General features: G+C 48.9%; 1 protein-coding gene across 1 annotated transcript in view; it reads left to right on the top strand.

The window, feature by feature from the left end:
• Fhad1 (forkhead associated phosphopeptide binding domain 1) overlaps window positions 1-13880 on the top strand; it is a 160421-nt gene that overhangs the window by 140601 nt on the left and 5940 nt on the right. Inside the window, exons 27-31 of the mRNA XM_008822681.1 lie at window positions 2620-2715; window positions 3368-3588; window positions 4658-4823; window positions 10547-10627; window positions 13535-13588. Of these exons, the coding sequence (XP_008820903.1) occupies window positions 2620-2715; window positions 3368-3588; window positions 4658-4823; window positions 10547-10627; window positions 13535-13588 (618 nt within the window). The remainder of the gene's footprint in view (window positions 1-2619; window positions 2716-3367; window positions 3589-4657; window positions 4824-10546; window positions 10628-13534; window positions 13589-13880) is intronic.

Genomic DNA, 13880 nt, shown 5'->3' with positions numbered 1-13880 from the left:
TTTTGGTCTTTTTGAGACAGGGTCTCCCTGTAGCCCAAGCACTCCTGGAACTCACTATGTAGACCAGGCTGGCCTTGAACTCACAGAGATCCGCCTGCCTCTGCCTCCCAAGTGCTGGGACTACAGGGTGCACCATCACCCCCAGCTTGGATTCTCCCCATTTTACAGATAAGAGAAATATTAAGGCTTCAGAAGGCCAAGTGTCTTATCCAAGGTCACAGTGATAAAAAAAAGAATGCAGCCCACACTCTGCCCCCAGCTCTGCCTCTGGCACTCTCCCAGTCTCCTCCTAGGGGAGGAGGAGAGAGAGTCCTGGAAAGGGGTGCAGAAGACAGCCTGAGTTGCCTTTGAGGATCTTTTACTGTGTATCTGCTCAATTTACTGTCATCTTCAAAGATTCTCTTTTGGGGGCTGGGGAGATGACTCAGTGGGTAAGAGGGCCTGCTCCCCAAGCATGAAGATCTGAGTTCTAATCCAAAGCATCCATCTAAAAAGGAAGCCATCACCATGTGCACACCTGTTACCCCAACACTGTAGGGGGATGGAGACAAGAGAACTGCTGGGGTTTGCTGGCTGTCAGCCTCGCTCCAGATTCAGTGACAGGCCCTGTCTCAAGAAAATAAGACAGAAAGTGATAGAGCAGTACATGCAACATCTTCCTCTGGCTCCTGTGCACCTCCAAGGGTGCATGTACTATATACACATGTATGTATACACTACACATACACACACCCCAAAAAAGACCCTCTTTTTTCTCATCTCTGTATATAACTGTCCATTCTTACTTATCAGTTACTGTCAGGCCTTTCTATTTTTTTATTTTTATTTTTTATTTTTATATGCATGAATGTTTTGCCTAGATGTATGTAAGTGTACCACATGCATCCCATGCATGCAGAGGCCAGCAGAGGGCATCAGATCCCTTGGAACTGGAGTAACTGATGGTTGTCAGCTGACATTTGGGTGCTAGGAACTGAACCCAGATCCTCTGCAAGAACAGCCAGTGCTCTTAATTGCCGAGCCATCTCTCCAGCCCAGGACTTTCTGGGGTTTTTTTTTGGGGGGGGGCGGTCACAGGTCTCCCACAGATGCCGAGGACCAAGATGTTCATGATGTTTCTGCTGAGGACTAAAGCCCACTTGTTTTGATGAGACTTACTGCGCTGGTCATCCGTCGTTCTCCACACCCTCTGCCTGGTCTGGTTGCTTTCCCAGGCTTCCGGGTGGTGCTTCGAGAAGCCGATGCGGGTCTTCTGGTGCACAGCCAGCAGTCCCAGACTTCTTCATCTCAGGAAAAGGTCCATGGGAGCTTTACCCACCCAGAGAAGACTTGACAACCTCTGAAGGACTCATTTCTGCTGTGTAAAAATGAGGTCTCCCTGACAAAAGGAGCGGGCTCACTATCCATGTAGCCTTCACTCATTCATTCCTCAGGCCCATCTTGTGCCCCCGTGTGTCCAGTGCCATGCTAGGCACAGGAATGGGGTATGCACAGAATACAACATGGTCCCTGTCCCTGTGGAGTATGTCATGTCAGCCAGGATTTCTCAGCCTCAGCACAGTTAATATTTGAGACCAGTGGCTGGGGAGACAGCTCAGTTGGGAAAGTACTTGCTACACAAGCACAATTACCTGAGTCCAATTCCCAAAATGCACACTGAAAAAAAATTTTAGGGGCTGGACAGCTGGCTCAGCAGTTAAGAGCACTGATTGCTCTTGCAAAAGACCTGGGTTCAAGTCCCAGCACCCACATGGAGGCTAACAACCATGTGTAACTCCAATTCCAGGAATCCTGCACCCTCTCTGGCCTCTGTGGGCATTGCACGACACGGGGGCACTTACATGCAAGCAATACACTCATACACATAAAATAATAAAAATAAAAAAGTTTGAAAACAAAAACCAAGGTGGATAGCTTCTGATGATTGGCACTTGAGGTTGCCATCTGGCCTCTCCATGTACACATGGATGTGCACACACATACTTTATCATCCTCTGTCATACACACAAAGTATTTGGGGCCAGATGATTCCCATCTGTTTGACCGGGAACTGTCCTGTGTGTGGTTAGGTGTTCAGTGGCATCCTCATCCTCTTCCCACCAGATGCATTTTCCCTCCTCAGATGTCCCCAGACTTCACTAAACAACCCCATGAAAGGAGGTAAAATCAGCCCCACTAAGAGCCACTGTTCTAGAAGGAAGACAGTCATGCATCAGAGGCAGAGCCACCCAATGTAAAATTTATAATTCTGCAAAATCACTTTCTGAAGGGCGGGAACACAGTTCCAGTGAAGCATCTGGCCACGGATAGGCCTAGATGGTCAGCAACAGAGATGGGAAGCCTCTGGAGCTCCTCTTCCGTAATCGTAAGGGGCTCAGCTTCCAGTGGTAGACATAAACAGCAGAACGCAGAGAGTTTATATCTTTTTGGGAGGGGTTGTTTTTTTGGTTTTTTTTGGTCTTTTTTGAGACAGGGTCTCCCAGTAGCCCCAGCTGTCCTGGAACTCACTATATAGATCAGGCTGGCCTTGAACTCACAGAGATCCACCTGCCTCTGCCTCCCGAGTGCTGGGATTAAAGGCATGCACCACCATGCCCGGTTGTATCTTTTTTATTTCAGACTCAGAACGGCCTTTTCAACTCTGGCTCCAGTGCCGCCATTGAAAAGTCAACAAAAACAGATGCTGCGGAGGCCTTAGAGCTCAGTGAGAAGCTGGTGTGTGCATACAGTATCCCCTTCCTGTCCCCTCTCTGTCCCTTCCCTGTCCCCTCTCTGTCCTTCCCTGTCCCCTCCCTGTCCCCTCTCTGTCCCCTCCCTGTCCCCTCCCTGGCCCCTCTCTGTCCCCTCCCTGGCCCTCCCTGACCTCTCTCTGGCCTCTCTCTGTCCCCTCCTTGTCCCTTTCCGCTCCTGGCCCCTACCTGGGTCCCTCCCTGGTCCCTTCCTGACCCCTTCCTTGCCCATCCCTGGCCCCTCCTGGCCCCTCCCAGCACCCAGTCACCCCCAAAACATTTTTACTGTTAACCACAGGATTGTTTACTAAGCATCAGCCTCCAAGGCCTTTTGAGTCGTTCTAATAGCTCTGCAAGACCCAGTTACTACCCAGCATGGGTCAGAAATCAGCACACAGCTGAATTCCTTGAAAGCTCAGTAGTCAGAGGAGTGTTAATTTCTGTTGTCATTTTCCCCCCCAGTTCTGAACAAGATGTGTTATACATGGATGTGGGGGGATAAAAGACCTAACAGCAGCCACAACCAACATCCTTGCTTGCTGCTGAGGTTGCAAAGAATGAGCTAGAATCAGAGTTGGCTTCCTATGGCCACACGCACCCTCAGGCACTGCCTCTTACCTGGACCACTCTGCTTGTAGTACATGGACATGAGCAAGACTCTCGGGAGCCTGATGAACATCAAGGACATGTCAGGCCACGTGTCCATGAAGCACCTCTCCCCCAAGGAGCGTGAGAAGGTCAACCATCTCCGACAGAAGGACCTGGATCTGGTGTTTGATAAGATCACCCAGCTCAAGACCCGGCTGCAGAGGAAGGAGGAGCTCCTAAGGGGATATGAGCGAGACCTGGAGCAGCTCAGGTACTGCACACGTACCCTGGCTGAGCATGGATGACAGCACACAGCTGGGCTGGGACGGGAGGCAAGAGGCCAAGATACAGAATATCGAAAACATCCCATGGGGAGGAGGCCAGAAGGGATGAGGCTGTCTGTGACACAGCAGCAGTTGGAGCACCATGCCTCTCCTTCCTGTCTGCTCTCAATGTGCTGGCTGCACCTGTTAAGAACCTTGATTTGTGAGCTGACGATGTGGCTCAGTTGTTAGAGTGCTTGCCTAGTATACAAAGCCCTGGAGTTCCATCCCCAGCACGGCATACAACTAGACATGGTGGTTCATGTCTACAATTCCAACACTCAGGAGGTAGAAGCAGGAGGATCAGGAGTTCAAGGCCATCCTCCACTACATAACAATTGAGAGACCAGCCTGAGTGACAGGGGACCTTTGTCTCAAAAAGGTCAGGGAGGGAGATGCTGGAGATGGTTCACTGAATAAAAGCACTTGCCCCACAAGCATAAGGATCTGAGTTCAAATTCCCAGAACCCACATATAAGCTGGACAAGGGAGTGGGAATATCTGTAATCATGGTGCTCCTGTGGGGGGATGGGAGGCAGAGAAAGAATTTTCAGAACCTCAGAGGCCAGCCTGCCTGACATGTGATGCAGGAAAACAACAAAGATCCTCTCAAACAAAGTGAAAAGGGAAGGAGCGGGCTGCTTTTCCCAAGGTTGTCCTCTGACTTTCACAATATTCATGCCTGCACACACACACACACACACACACACACACACACGAACCATGAGTTATGATTCAGCATTTGCATGTCTTTGAATGTTCCAACGTTTCCCTAAGAGTTGCGGGCCCTATCCACACCCTGGGACATTGGGAGAGGCTGGTAACACATCCTGGGACGCCCGACACTGTATGTGTCCAGTTGATGAGCTGCATGTTCTGCCCTCTACTTCCTGAATCTTTGTCATTGTCTCCTAAATCAGCCCCATGTAGTAGGATCTAGAGAGGGCATTGGCTGGGACTTTGGTGATGAATGGGGGCAATGAGGGGAAAAGGGACTCTGTCTCTCCGTGTACCCAGGCAGAGCAAAGTTTCTGTTCAGACGTACCAGACGCAGGTGGCAAAGCTGGAGGACGATGTCTACAAAGCGGCTGAGGAGAAGGCGTTGCTGAAGGAGGCCCTGGAACGCACAGAGCAGCAGCTGTACCAGGAAAAGAGACTCAACAGGGCCTTCAGGCAGCAGAAGGTGAGCCCCTCAGCTCCTTAGAAACAATACCTCCTGTGTCCCAGGAGGATCCACAGATCCTGAATGCATTGGAGGAAGGCTGCAGAAGAGCTTTAATGAGTCTATTTAGTTTATCGCCCATATGTATATGTGGGGGGGGGATAAAACGGCGTATATATGGAGGTCAGAGGACAACTTTCAGGAGTCAGTTCTGTCCTTCCACCATGTGGGTCCTAGGGATCAAACTCATGCTGTCAGACCTGGCGGTAAGCCATCTTGGCAGCCCCCTCAATTCTTGCTAAGAACAGATCTCACACTAGGATCAACTGACATGGAAATTAACTACTAACTCTGTCTCTGGGCCCAGGGCTTAGTCTGTGCTTTGCAGGTGTGATCATTTATTAATGCCACTAAGAGTCCTGTCCTGTGGGGACCACGATCTGGACCCTCAAAGGGTTGAGAAACCTGGGGCTGGAGATGTAACTCAGTTGGTAGACTGTCTAACATGCAGAACCCCCTAGGTTGAATTCCCAGCACCACATAAACTGAGTGTGTTGATGTATGCCTGTGATCCCAGCACTTAGAAGGTAGAGACAGGAGGATCAGGAGTTCAAGGTCAACTACAGAGCCAAGATTGAGGCCAGCCTGGGCTAAATGAGACCATGTCTTTAAGAAAAGAGAGGCAGGGAACAGAAGGTTGAAAGGTTTGCCCAGGTTTACACAGTAGCTGGTAAGTAGGTCTGTACCATGACCCCAGACCCCTCCAACCCTGATTCCTGTCCTATATGCTGGGCTGGCCCCCAGGGTTTCCTTGTAATTGTTAGCTTTTTTTAACTTTGAAGCTGTGTGTATACATGTGTCCTTGCATGCATGTACATGTATGCATGTATTTGTAGATGAGTATTTGCATGTATTTGACTGTGTGCCTGAGTATTGAAATATGCATGCTTGCACGTGTGCATGTACATTTGTATATTTGCATATAGATGACTGTAACAGCATGTGTGTCCATATGTGTTTGCATAGGTATGACTCCTGTGAGTACATCAACATGGATGTGACTCTGTGTGTGCGTGTGCGGTGTGCCTGAACTCTGAGGAGGCCAGGCCTTCAGAGAAGGGCACTACTCCCCATTCTGGAAACACTGTCCAGCAGGGAAAGCAGCTGTCTACTCGGTGGCAGCCCCCTAGACGTGGCAGCTCACACTCGCCGCTCTGAATTAAACATCACAAGCCTCAGGTGTGTCATGGGTTGCCTCTGGCAGAAAATAGGGGCCTTCTGCACTGAGCCATGCCAAGCCAGCTGGGGCAGTGCCGGGAGGTTGGACTTGTTATCTGATATAACCACCAGGACATCTACTTCTTCCCAAGGTGCCCCCTTGGGAAGCCCAGATCCCCAAATACAGACACACAGAATAGGATCCTGGAGGGCCCCCAGCAGCCCATTGTAGCGTGCTGGCAGAAAATATAAGAAACCCGAGGATTTGCATAATCAGGGCCACATGCATTATTCATGAGCTGCCTCATCAGTACACAGTGCAGAGCCATCCAGCCTGTTGGCCCCAGACTTTCCTCTGCAAGGAAGATCTGAAATGGTCCGGTTCAAACTGCAGCATGGGTCCCAGAAGAGGGAGAGCTGGGGACTTGCAAATCCACGGGTTTCTCAGTGAAGGGAATTGGGCCAAGCAGCAATGTATCCACACGTCCCGACGGACACACTCTGGCTCACACGTGCCTACTGGCTAGGTGCACCTGCTCTGTCCTACACCTGTCACATTCCACAGCCAGGACCCACAGGCCCAGAGGAGAAACTGAGGCTGACAGAAGGTCACAATGCCAGGCTGCCCAGCAACAGACAGGGGACTTCCAGCCAGCACTCCTCCTCCCAGCCCTGTGACTTATGCACCCTGGTACTAGTCTCCTCCTCCCCCACAACCCCACTGCTCTGGGAGGATTCCAGGGCTCTGGTTTGATCTAGGCTTGTAACTACCACGTTCAGAAACTCCTGTGTTTTAGGGGAAAGAAAGCCTAAGGTTGTGCTGGATTCCAAAGGAAACCTGTACTCCTCTGTCTTGTGAGGAGTGTATTTTTATTTTTAAAAAATGGAAGTTGAAGCCAGGCTTGGTGGCGCACGCCTTTAATCCCAGCATTAGGGAGGCAGAGGCAGGCGGATCTCTGACAGTTCAAGGCCAGCCTGGTCTATATAGCGAGTTCCAGAACAGCTGGGGCTACAGGGAGCCTCTGTCTCAAAAAGACCCCCCCCCCAAAAAAAAATGAGAGTTAAAGTCTCAAGTGGTGGTGCACGCCTTTAATCCCAGCACTCAGAAGGCAGAGGCAGGTGGATCTCTGTGAGTTTGAGGCCAGCCTGGTCTCCGTAGTAAATCCAGGTCAGCTGTGACTACAGGGCGATGCTGTCTCAAAAAGACAAAAAAAAAAAAAAAAGGAAGTTAAGGCTGGGCATAGTGGTGCTCGGCCTTTAATTCCAGGCTCAGGAGGCAGAGTTCAAGACCAGCCTGGTCTACATAGTGAGTTCCAGACCAGATGGAGCTACAGGGAAACCCTGTCTCAAAAAGACCAAAAAAAAAAGGAAGTTAAAAGAAAATGGATTTTTTTTTTAAGCTTTAGATTTAATATTTTCTCAAGGAGCCTTAACTTCTTTAAAAAATGGACTGGTTGAGACCCTGGGGAAGGAAACTTCTCACCTGGAGCTTCAGAATCATGCTCCCCCACCACAGACAGACAGACATGCATACAATGTAGTTTTAATGTCTGAACAGCTTTCTAGATGTTCTAGATGTTTCTAGAATCAAAGTCATGCCTCCATACTAATTTTTTTCATTTCTTTAAATTTCATTGATGAACTGTAATCGCATATGGCACTGGGTTATGTAAGGACATTTTTGTGCAAGTATATATTGTAGATAAGCATGTCCCCAAGCCCCCACTCTCCTTTCTCTCACCCCTCTTTGTCCCCTAGATAATTTTGCTTCTATGTCCATGCCATATATACACATCCATGATTTTATGATATGTCAATAGAAAATCTAGAAAACACAAATGGGAGAAAACACACTATTTGTCTTTCTGGGAATGGCTTAACTTGCTCTATACTAATACCTTTGATTGTACAATGAGACCTATTATAAAATGCTAAGAAAGGGGGTGGAGAGATGGCTCAGTGATTAAGAGCACTGGCTGCTCTTCCAGAGGACATGGGTTCGGTTCCCAGCACCCACGTGGCAGCTAACAACCATCCATAGCTCGTTTCAGGAGGTCCAACGCCCTCTTCTGGCCTCCACAGGCACTGCACACACATGGTGCACTTACCTACAGGCAAGCAATACACTCATATACATAACATAAAAATAAATAATTTTTTTAATGCTAAGAAAGAAAGACTCAGTACTGGACTCAGAGAGCCTCCTGGTCATGACCTCCTGAACCCAGGGTGCCTTGGAGCTCTGTGCATGGAATTATAGGACAGTGACAGTGTCTTGGGCTGTACTTAGTCCAGCCAACTTTCCACAACCCCAGATAAGGCAAGTGTCTCTCTCAAAACTAAGAAATCAAGGGACTGGAGAGATGGCTCAGCAGTTAAGAGCACTGACTGCTCTTGCAGATGACCTGGGTTCGATTCCCAGCACCCACATGGCAGCTAGCAACAGTCCATAACTCCAGTTCCAGGGGATCCGACGCCCTCTTCTGACCTCCATTGGCATTGCAGGCAATACGCTCATACACATAAAATAAAAAATAAATAACCCAGGCATGGTGGAATATGCCTTTAATCCCAGCACTCAGGAGGCAGAGGCAGGCAGATCTCTGTGAGTTCGAGGCCAGCCTGGTCTACATAGTGAGTTCCAGGACAGCTGGGGCTACAGGGAGACACTGTCTCAAAAAAAAAAACAAAAAAAAAAAACCCTAAATAAATAAATAAATGATAAATTTTTTTAAAACTAAGAAGTCAGTTTTGAGTTCAAACAGAGTGCATGCCCACCTCTGCCCCGAGTGACTCTGCCACCATGCCCCCAGTTTCTCAACAACAGCAGTAGCAGCAGGGTCCACTTTGCAGGACAGTGGGGAAGGGAACTCAGGCAGTGTCCAGCCCACAGCAAACTTGGTTACTATAGGGAGAGGAAGGCAACTCTGGACCGTGGGGGCCAAGCATGGGCTTCTGACAGAGCACTGCCTCCAGCTGCCAAGTCCAGCAAACCTCAAGGCTTTTTCCTGCTCCCCCTACAGCTGGCAGCGCCTTTGTAAAGCTTTCTTTTCTAGCTGGTGAATGCAGCTGAGGCTGTGGCCAAGAAAGAGCCGATACTTTCCATGAATGGCTCCGATGGGAATTTCAATAGAAAGCCTCTGGACGCCTGGGAGCTGCCCTCTGAGAAGTGAGCAAGCCCTTTCCCTGGCTTCATCAGAGTGGGAAGTATGAGAACAGTTGAACTCAGTGGCCATGGCTCTGCTCTCTTTCAGACCTGTCAAATCCCAGCCCAGGGGCTTGGCCACTGCTTTCCCAGGTGATCTCAGCAGCACTGGAGCCCCCAACCCTCCTTGTTTCATTGCCTCAGATCCCTCAACTTTGAGATGAGAATTAAAATGAGGCTTAACTCGCAATGTTCAACCAGAGCGTGGCTGCAAAGTGCTGGGCAAACGGGACCATTTGACGATGCCCTTGCTTCACCACCGTCATCCTATTGTTTTTCATTCACTGCTGTCCAAGATTTCCTTGGGCCCGAGTATTCTCTAGATCCTGTGGCCAAGGAGTAGAAATCATTAGAGGGCCACAGAGAGATTAGATCATAGAGTAAAGGTATTGCCAACAAACCTGATGACCTGAGTTTGAGCCTCAGTATACACATGGTGGGAAGGGGAAAACTGACTCCAAGTTGTTCTCTGACCTCCATATGTTCATCATGGCATCTCCTCCTCCTGCAAAAAATAAATACAATTACAACAAAATCACAACCAAGGACTGGGATGCAGCTCAGAGACAGAGCACTTGCCAAGGATGCTCAAGATGTGGATTTCCTTCCCAGCACTCCCCACACACAGGATGGATGGATGGGTGGATGAATAGGTAAACATAGATTTAATAAATGTAATTTAAGTGTTTTATTTATTTATGTGTATGAGTGTTTTGCCTTTGTGTATATAAATGCGCTCTTGTCGTGCAATGCCCACAGAGGCTATAAGAGGGCGTCAGATCCCCTGGAACTGGAGTTACAGATGGTTGTTAGCCATCATATGGGTACTGGGAACTGAACCTGGTCCTCTGCAAGAGCATCCAGCACTCTTAACCACCAAGCCATCTCTTCAGCCCCCCAAATTTTTTAAAGACATCAGTAGACACTGTATCAGGTAGGAATGGAATGGGAGCCACAAGAATGAAGGGATGAAATAAAATAAAATGGGTAGGGCAGTGCAGAGTATGGATCAAAGGCCAGGTGTGGTGGCACACGCCTTTAATCCCAGCACTGGGGAGGCAGAGGCAGGTGCATCTCTGTGAGATTGAGGCCAGCCTGGTCTACATCTACATAGTGAGTTCCAGGCCAGCTGAGGCTACAGGGAGACCCTGTCTCAAAAAATAAATAATTTAAATGCTAAAGGAAAAAGGCTGTACCCACCAATGCACCGCCTGTGGAAGTGGTAGGTGTTGAACCCCAGCAGTCCTCAGAGGTATGCCCCAGTTTGGAGCAGGTGAGGTCAGACTAAATGCTCTCTCCCACACCTGGTGTTTTCACTCAGGAGCAAGTAGCAGATCATGAACAGAAAAACGTAAAAGAATCAGCTTCTTGCAGCTGCTCCTTCAAAGAGAACGAGAGGCAGGTACGGAGAGGTGTGATCAGGCAAGCACCCCAGGTGGTCAGTCCTGGCCAGGGTGAGAGCCCAGCAATGAACCAACAGGTGCACACACGGCCCAGGGCACCAGCACTCCAACCCCAGTCCTCCCTCTCAACCCTGCCCACTGCCCTTGCCCACTACCCATTGGCAATTTAGACAAAACCTAATTGACAGGCAAATGTCCAACCTGTGCGTCCAGGTGGGGGACATCTGAGTGCACTTAGCGCTGATAGAAAAACATCTTTGGCACTAAATAGCTTGGAGACTTGGAGACAAAATCATGAGAAAAGATTGAAAGAGAAGAGTAGAGAATCCCAGGAATCTTGGTGCAAAAGCAACACAGAGCATTCACTGAGTCACCCCAGCACACACTTGATGACCTTGCATCCCGTGAATCTGGTCAAGGTTCATGAGAACAGGTCTGAGGTGACAGGCTCTGCCCTTCAGTGCCCAGCCGACTGCCAATTAGACAGGAGAGGATTTAGGAGCAGTGAGCAAACTCAAGTTCCTCGGAGCCCTTGTGTCGTGTGGAAGGGGGTGACCCTTGATGCCCACAGCCCTACCTTACCAGAGTAGCTCTCCCTCTGATGTTTTATATGCCAATATCCTTATGGGGTTTCACTTAAGAGTTCTTCTGCAGGGGGGTGGGAGGAGGGGAAGAAAAGAAGCGGGCACAAATGAGGGTGGGTCAGCAGGTCAGGGATACAGTGTTTGCCTAGCATGCAAAAGGCCTTGAGCTCCTTCCCCAATACTTTTTTTAAAAAAAGAAAAGAAAAGAAAAAAAAACAGAAGGCTTAAAATCCCTGCTTTGTAGGACTTTGGATGGTGACTATTGTCAGAGCCTAGTCTCTAAACTAGGTTTGTGATATCTTTTTATCTGTGTGTGTGTGTGTGTGTGTATGTGTGTGTGTGTGTGTGTGTGTGTTCATGAGTGCAGTTGCTAGCAGAGGCCAGACGAGGGCATCAGATCCTCTGGAGCTGGAGTCAAGGCGATTGTGAGCTGCCCAGTGTGGGTGCTGGGAACTGAATGCAGATCATCTAGAGCAGCTGGCACTGAAGTGCTGAACTGTCTCTCCCATCCCAGCGTGATAAATATTGAACAGCTGCAAGCCCAAGGCCTTCTAAGTTGAAAATACCCAGAGGGCAACTGTCAGCTAGACTAAGGAGCAGGCACGCTCCCTGTCCCAAAAGACAGCTCCACTTGTTTCCTCCATGAGTTTTGGGAAATCCCAACGGGGTTGCCAAATTAGGGGGAAAAGGTAAAATAGGATACCCCATTTCATCTGGATTTTATGGGGTTTTTTTGTTTTTCTTTCAGTGCTGGGAATGGAGCCCAGGGCCCCTTGCATGCTAAACACTCTACCACTAAGGGTTTCTACAACCTTTGAATTTCAGACAAATAGTAATTTAGTTTAAGTATATTCCAAATATTGTATGGAGATATATTTACACAGAAATATATTTCCGTTCTGAAGTTTGGATGGAACTGGGCAGCATGCGTTTTCTCTGGCAGCCCATCAATAAGTAGTGACTGAGCTCCAGCCAAAGCGGGAGGCTCAGGAGCAGCTGAGCAAACAGCTGCCCACAGATGTATTTTGGTTTGGGGTTTGGGTAGTGGTGGTTTTTGTTGTTTTGTTCTTTGTGTGTGTGTGTGTGTGTGTGTGTGTGTGTGTGTGTGTGTGTGTGATGGTGTTTTTTAACTCACATCGCAATACCCTGGATTTCCAGCTTCTCTTACAATGGAAGATAAGAACACAAAGCCCACAAGCCACAAGCCACCATCTCTGGGCCCCAAAGGAAAGACCCAGGTGTCTGGTTTGTGGCTGACCCCACTTTGCCCCCTTTTCTTACCTCCAGGGCTGCTGGAGGCATTGACTCATGGATGCATGGGCCTCTCTGAGAACTTCCTCTGCCCGGTGGCCCTGCAGGTTCAGCCCTTGCCATCTGGGCCAGAAGGCCCCAGTTTCCACACTCACACTGTATCCTCTATACCTCCAAAGACTCTTCTGGGTACTGGCCCCAAGGTGGCGGGACTGCAGAGCACCAGGCTAACAGCTCCAAATTAAACTCAGGAGGACAGCATGCTCCAGACTGGAGTACTGGTAGCTTCCCAACAGGCCCCTGCAGTCCTTGACAGGGAGATCAGCCACTGTGGCTTCCTCACACCGCATTATACGGACACTTGCATCCTCTGCCCCCTGCACTGGAAGACCCTGTCAACAGCAGAAGCAGATTTGTCCTAAGAGTCTGTGTTCTATGGGAGTGGAGCTCTGCTGACCAGGCTTCCTCTAACTAGAATCAGAGATCCCTAAGAAGTTAAACAGGAGACCTCCCTCCACAAAGCAGACCTCCCTCTGCAAAGCAGTACTTCATTCTGCAGTCCTACATGTCACTCCCTACCCCCCCCCACCCCAAAGAGGGGCCCAACATTCCAAGTAAGCATCATCTTAAAAGTCGAGAAAGGCCCCACATCCAGCCGCTTTATGTCCTTTTTAAAGACTGTGAGCTAACATCTGTCCGGAACTCCAGTTCTAGGGGATCTGACACCCTCTTCTGACCTCTGCAGGCATTGTACAACATGGATGTACTCACATACATGCAGGCAATACACTCATACACATTAAATTTTTTAAAGAATTAAAAACAAAATAAAGCCAGGTGTGAAATATTAAAAAAAAGATCCCAGCACTCAGGAGTCAGAGGCAGGCAGATCTCTGTGAATTCAAGGCCAGCCTGGTCTACATAGTGAGTTCCAGGACAGCTGGGGCTACAAGGAGACCCTGTCTCAAAAAAGACAAAAATAATAAAGTTGAGGAAAAATCTGTTTCTTTCTGATGTAAAAGACACTATGACCATAAGCTGAATGTTGTCCCTATTCTGTCTGTATTAAAGAGACGCATGTTTGTAGAGATGGTGAAGAACAAGCTACACAACTCGAATCTCCAGGTGAGCCAGAAAGAGAAGAGAGAAAACAGTAGGTTAGTGGTAACCCTGTACCTGCTGGGAACCAACCACTTAGTGTGTGCGGGACACAGGGTGGTGCAGCATCTTACTCAATCTTTACAACACCCCCCACCCAGGGAACAGGTGTTATCCTAGCCCACAGAGGAGAGGCTCAGAGACACACAGTTAAGTAGGAAACCTCAGTGGGACCCAGTGCAGGTTGGATATATTGACCACTCTTTGCAATCTTTCTGACCATAGAGCTGCCACAGTTCAGGTAAGCATTTCTCTCAAA

This window comes from Nannospalax galili, unplaced genomic scaffold (assembly GCF_000622305.1).
Source record: "Nannospalax galili isolate Female #2095 unplaced genomic scaffold, S.galili_v1.0 scaffold548, whole genome shotgun sequence".
Taxonomy (NCBI): Eukaryota; Metazoa; Chordata; class Mammalia; order Rodentia; family Spalacidae; genus Nannospalax; species Nannospalax galili.
This window is presented reverse-complemented; position numbering and strand designations above follow the sequence as displayed.